Source organism: Lissotriton helveticus, chromosome 2_1 (genome assembly GCF_964261635.1).
Source record: "Lissotriton helveticus chromosome 2_1, aLisHel1.1, whole genome shotgun sequence".
NCBI lineage: Eukaryota > Metazoa > Chordata > Amphibia > Caudata > Salamandridae > Lissotriton > Lissotriton helveticus.
The window spans coordinates 466,757,852-466,764,656 of NC_136059.1; the positions used below are offsets into that span (position 1 = coordinate 466,757,852).

Here is a 6,805-nt window from a genome sequence, read left to right on the forward strand (position 1 = left end):
AAGGACAAAACTAAACATGTAACTTTACTAATGCTATAAATGTAACATTTTGTAGATTTATAACTATTCACTTTACAAAAAACAAAATTAATACTTTTATAATTTGAAAAAATATAAACAAACAAAAAAAATTACATTTGCAACACCAAAAGGTCAAACTTTTCTATTGCGAGACCTATTGCATTTTTAATGCTTGTTTTGGTTTGTGGCTAACACACTTACTTTCCTGCCCTCTACTGAGGCTGGGATTTACCCATAAGGTTCAACTCCCTTATTGTTGTTTATCTATATATTCAGACAGACAGGGAGTCCCATTGTTTACCAAGTAGTTTTAAATGCCAAGTCAAAGTGGAATAATACCAGGCGAGGAACTCAAAGTATTGTCTCTGCGCGAAAGACCCACAGCTCAATTTCCATATTTAAAGTGTTTCAATCTGTTCTCCACAGTATGTACATCTGTTGAATGTGCAAATAATTATTCAAGACTATTGGAAGCAGAAAAAATGATGGAAGTGAATGAAGGAGGACAACTTAGAAAAGGAAAGAAACGTGGGCCATACAAAAAATGGTTATTAGAGGTAAGCGCACATTATAAAACATTACACTGAATCTGTTGAGAGGACACTTCAATCTACAAAACATTTTTACTCACAGCGGCCAGTAACCTCAGAAGACACTCTCTTTTATAATGACAATTATATTAAAGTCTGCTTTCTACACTAGTCATTTTCAACTGGACATTTGCCTCGAATTGCATTGAGGTTTGTATTTAGAGATTAGGGTGATATAAATTGTCCAATATACAGAGACACTAAGATCTAGTTAATAGTACTTCAGATGGCTCATATTTCTTTTTGAGACAGCAGTGTCAAAGAGGCTTCCTTGGAAAGAGAATGATCTGCTCTGCATGATTTTTGATGTACCCTGCTGATTTCTTTCGTGCGACTGTTTAGTTAGGCAAGTCCTTAATAGAAGAAACATGTAAGTAAGTAAGTAAATGTTGTCTATGCACTTAATATATTACTGTAATCGTCTTCAAATTCATGTTCTGCGGAGACAAAACAATGCGTTTTGCTATTAAATGGCGCAGTAATTTGAACGTGATCACAAAGTTAAATTGTCCAGTTTTGAGAATACATTATTAACCGAATAAGTCACCAAACTATCTTCTCTGATTTGACTTTTAGAAGTTGCAAAAAGTCCTGTGCTACACGTTATAAGTGCTAAATTCAATTAATTGGTCTTTTTCTGTATGAGAGTAGACAGAACATTTCATTAAGGAAGCAGATGACAACATTATACAATATGCAGCACCAAAGAAAATAAAAGAAGGATCCTTGCAGACTTCAAGCACAGCAGATGACAGTATCCCCACAGGTACAGTATGAAATTATATACTCTCTTTTATACCGCTTGCATTAACAATTTGATGCATGAAAGTGTATAGTTTGAAAGCGCATCACCTGCAAAAATGAAGGGCCTCATCAACCCACATTGAGTTTCTGCCACATAAAATGTACTTGGTTACTGACACATAATACATTTACAATCAAATTAAACATATTTTGCTTACTAAATGTACAATAACATATTTTCTTTTGTTACAGTTCTTCATACATCACCTTCTGCAGAGCACTGTACATTGCATTCAGACAACAGTACAGCATTACCAGATTATACCCCACCAGTAGATGACACAGATGGAGATCCAATTGACGCTGTTTGGGATACACTTTGTAGCAGCTTAAAAGGTGAAATGGATGCTCAGCTTAAAGATGATTTAATTAATGACTCGGATTCTGGTTTTGAACAACTTATGGATCAAGTTGGATATACCATTCAAAATGAGTACGAAGAAATTAAAATTTGTTCTGATCAAACTAATACCACAGATGAATCAACACCTATTTTTGAGGGCTCCAACAAATGTTTAGGGGTGGTCATACTATTGCTTTGTTGCTTTATTATTCGTTTTCGCTTGAGTGATGAGGCAGCTGGCTATATGCTGAATCTCATCTATTTGCTCTTGCCACGTGATAATAGAATGTTCAAAACTATGTATCACCTTCACAAATATATAAAAAAAAAGTGTTAAGGCCCCACATATTACTTACTATTGTGCCACTTGCTATACACATGTTGATAAAAACACTCAGACCTGTCCTAACCAACATTGTTTGAAAGATTTGATTCAAAGTGACTCAGTCTCTTATTTCATTCAGCATAGCCTAATTGCACAGTTACAGACTATGTTTAGGCGGAAACATTTTACAGAAAAGGTAAGGAAACATCGATTTGATCACTATATGGAGAATGAGAAACAAACAATGAAAGATGTATATGATGGGGAAATGTATTTGGATTTATTCAAGAGTGGATTCCTGAAAAACCCTAACAGCCTTTCATTTGCAATGAACACAGATGGTGTTCCTGTATTTAAAAGTTCTAAAATATCAATGTGGCCAGTGTACTTAATGGTAAATGAGCTGCCTGTATCTCAAAGAAAGCTGCGTGAAAATATATTACTGTATGGTATTTGGGTTTCCACAAAAAAGCCAATAATGTGGTCTTTCTTAAAACCATTATATGAGGAACTTGCACAGCTGGAAAGTGGAGTGTCATTTCAAGATCATAACAATTGTAGTTTTACTTGCCATGCTACACTTCTGACAATCACATGTGATTTACCAGCTCGTTGTCTTGTTTCAAACAGTACCCAGTTTAATGGGAAATTTGGGTGCTGGCATTGTCTACAAGAGGGTGAAGTGACTGTTTCAGGAAAAGGGCACTGTAGAGTATTTCCTTACAATGCTGAAAACCCAAAAGGCCCACCAAGGACACTCGATACTATTAAATCTGATGTAAACAGTGCAATAGCTAATATCGAGAGTGGACTTTCTGATTACAGTGTAAGAGGGATCAAAGGTCCCATGTGGTTCATGTTTTTGAAACATTTTTGTGTAACCAGAGGGTTTGTGATTGATTACATGCATGGTGTCTGCAGTGGCATTATGAAATTGTTGATGACCATCTGGTTCACTAAAGAATACAAGCATCATTCATACTCTTTTTATGATAAAGTCAAAATAGTTAATGTATATTTGAAACAGATAAAACCCACACTGGACGTTAGTAGAGTTCCAAGGTCTGTTGATGAACTACCATATTGGAAGGCCTCAGAGTTTCGAAACTTTCTTTTATTTTATGGAATGCCTGTGTTAAAACATGTTTTAGATAGATCACGCTATTTACACTTTTGTTTACTTATGAAAGCAATTCATAAGCTTTTAAATGATGACATTAGCCAGGAAGATTTAAATATAGCAGAAACAGTGTTTACTTTTGTTTGTGCAACTGTTTAATGATTTATATGAAAAAAGATTTTTAACAATGAACGTTCATCAATTGGTCCACTTAGTAGACAGTGTAAGAGCAACAGGGCCTCTGTTTACTGCTAATTGTTTTGTTTTTGAAGATCTTAATGGTTTTCTTTTACAACATGTGCATGGTACAGTAGGCATAGAAACACAAATTCTAGATGCAGTAAATATGATACAAGTAATACCTGTGTTAATGGAAAATCATTTGCCTCCTGATAGTGTGGAGGCTGAATTTTACCAGAGTATGATGTGTTCATATAATAGAAAGAGACAGCGATACTTAAAAATAGAAAAATGCATTTACAGTGTTGGTTCTACATACCCTTACAGCTTAACAGAGAATGAATATATAGCAGTAACTCAGCTCACTCATATTTTAGGCTCGGATGTAGTAGCCTTTAACAAAATATTTTTAGAACAAAGCAATCTTCTTGTTTACAGCTCTAATTACACTCGTATTCAGAGGAGAGACCAAAGTGTAATAAAATATGAAACAGAACCTGGAGTGTTTGCTTATGGCAGAGTCACTAGATTCATTCAGTGTAAGCAGGCAGACGTGTCTGTTAACCTAGCTCTCTTGGTTCCACTTAAGTGTGAATACTATGACATCAGGGAACCAGTTCATCTGGTAGTAGTAGATAACAACATCACAGCTATCAGTCTATCAATGATAAAATGTGCCTGTTTTTACATTCAGGTAGAAAATGAATCATTTGTAAGTGAAATGCCAAATCGATTTGAAATAGATTAAGGCAAATCAGGATAGAAAATTCTCCTACATGCACGTCTCTTTTTATAGCACATTTGATTAGAAATCATCTTGATAAGCATTCTTAACCTGTGCTCCAAGGACACCTAGGGGTCCGAAACACCTACGCAGGAGTCCTAGACTGCTCATAAAACACAGAATTGTTGGCCAAATAATAAAGTGCATATCAATATAGAAGCAAAATGTACAACTGAAATATCAAAACATTTTTATAAATGTGCAGTAAATAATTAATTTGGTATCCTCACATTGATTTTGTGAAGCAGTGCAAGTACATCAAATACAATATAGTATGCCTAATGGCTGGTCTCAATTGAGTTTAGAAAAGCTTCAACCTTCCCATTAAAATTAAAAAAAAGTTTGCATTTGTTTGTGAATTCAATGAAATATTTAATAATTTGTGTATTTGTTTGATGAATGCTTGTTTCTGTCATCTTGTGTATTATTTTGCGGTGCAAATCAATAAATATGACATGGATAAATAAAGATTTGTCTGCATAATATGCCTCCAGTGATTGCATAATGTGCAGCATTTATTTCTGTTACGTTATTTAGTCTATCCGGCGACAAATTTTCATACTTCATTGTCCCTTAACTTCATTGACTATGCATACAATGGCCAATGTTCATCTTTATTAATGTTAGGCATTGATCCTTTTACAGTGGATACTTATTTTACATGTTTTGTACAAAGAGAAAGTGACAAACATAAAAAAAATGTGTTACAAAATAACCTATGACTTATGCACAGTTTGGTAAAGCACATTGTATGCTCAGTTGTGTATAATAGAAAACGTAGATGTCGTTTTGCGTTTATCTGCAATTAATCTGGCAATCATCCAACAGTTTGTATTTTTCTAGGAAAACTGAAAAAAAGGGGTGGACAGGCTCTTTAAATAGACAAGCAATTCCTGTTAAAATCACCAGAAGCAAAAACATCTAATAGAAAACACAATAGTACCTTTGAAGTAATCAGATACTTATTTTCAATTCATCCCAAAGTCATCAGGAACATCTCATCTCGTAAAGTTATCGGATAGTCATTTTCAAGTCACCCTTAAATCATCAGGAAAAACGACACCTTCTGAAGTCATCAGATACTGATTTTCAAGTCATCCTTAAATCATTACGAATAATGACACCTATTAAAGTCATTGGGTACTCATTTTCAAGTCATCCGCAAATCATCAGGCTCAGCTTCTCAGCTTTGCTGATGACTTCAAGAGCTTGATGATGTCTGATGGTGTGAAAATGACTTCTAATGTAGTTGGATGACCATCGAATGACTCTAGGATGGCTTCTAAAGTAATCCTGTTTGACCTGGGAAAGGAGGAAAGACTAGGGCTGCACACCCTGCCTCTAGAACGTTTCATTGATTTCATTTTGCGAAAATGTGCGAAACATCAGTGTTCCCTGAATTCCCTAGTAATCAATATTAACTGATGTTGTGGTACACTCCACCATTAGGAACCATTTAGTTTGGTAGTTTCATCATTAAAGAAAGCTATATTGAAGGTTGCGATACTTTTTTTTGGTAAATCTCTTTATTGAGCAAAAGAAGGGGGGCTTGGGGGAGGGAGCTGACCGAAGGGAGGTCTCCTCCCCCGGGCGGTTTGGGAGGGTCACGAGGGGTTTGTCATAGTAGGCGCCAGAAGGTTCTAGATTTGGGCTGGCCTAGTAGGACCGGCCAGCCCAATTATAAACCCTCCTCTCTCCGCCCCCTAGCCACCATTTTAGGTTTGGTGACCTGGTGGCTAGGAGGGCTGTAGCGTTTTTTGTGATTGTGAGGTATTTGGTAGTTGTTCTGTATTTCATTACTGTTACATTATGGAGGACGCACGTGTTTTAGAGGCCATGAGGCTGCTGGCTGAAGCGGGACGAATGGACTTATTGGTGGGTGGGGGGCCGGCGCGCCCCCAGCGCCAGGCCTCCGCTGGTGTATCTGCCGCTGTTTTGGCGTGCGCATCGCCGAAGAAAAGACGCGCTGGGCAGGTGAGTGAGAGGGGCCGGTCTCGTACGAAGAAACCGCCCCTTTGGGTCAGGCGCGTGCAGCGGTGGGGGCGGGGGTAGCTCCGGCGTTGCCAGGCGCGCTTGTTCCTGGGGCGGGTGTGGTGCGCCCGACCCCTTCTTTCTTAGCGGGTGGGGCGCTTGCAGTGGGGGAAGCTCCGGCGGGAGTTGTCTCATCCGCCGGGCTTTCAAGGGAAATGACAGGCGCTCTCCCTCACGCGCTGTCTATGCAGGCGGGCGGGGCTCGTCTGGTGAGCGGTATGTCAGCGGCAGTACCGGCTGCTAGAAAGCCGGTGGGCAAGCGGGGGGGGCGGAGAGCGAGTGGGAAGCGCTCCGCCTCCGACCCGGTTTCAGAGGCAAGAGCGGAGCGTGTCAAGGGGCAGACTGTGCGGGGAGCGCGCAGAGGCTCCCTGCAGTTTGTGGATATGCGTGAGACATGGCAGCATTTGGGGGAACCAGTGAGACGGCCATTAACCCCTTCAGGTCATGTGGTGCTTGAAACACAGGGTACAGTTGGCGGTGAGGCAGGGTTTGGTTTACTCCCTTCCAGGCAGATGGTTTCCCAGAGGCATGTGTTTGCGGGGAATTTTTCAGGCAGGTTTGCTGCAGAGGGGCCAGAGGATGTTGGGGGTTCGGGTTTCCAGGTGGG

At 39.1% G+C, this 6,805-nt stretch overlaps 1 protein-coding gene across 1 annotated transcript; it reads left to right on the forward strand.

Moving 5' to 3' along the window:
- Positions 1-344: 344 nt before the first annotated feature.
- LOC144820125 (uncharacterized) lies at positions 345-4,131 on the forward strand. Its single transcript, XM_078677761.1, is given in 5 exon segments — positions 345-578; positions 1,263-1,377; positions 1,608-2,080; positions 2,082-3,329; positions 3,331-4,131. Coding segments are annotated over 5 exon segments (2,712 nt in total). The 5' UTR covers positions 345-503.
- The last annotated feature ends 2,674 nt before the right edge of the window (positions 4,132-6,805 follow it).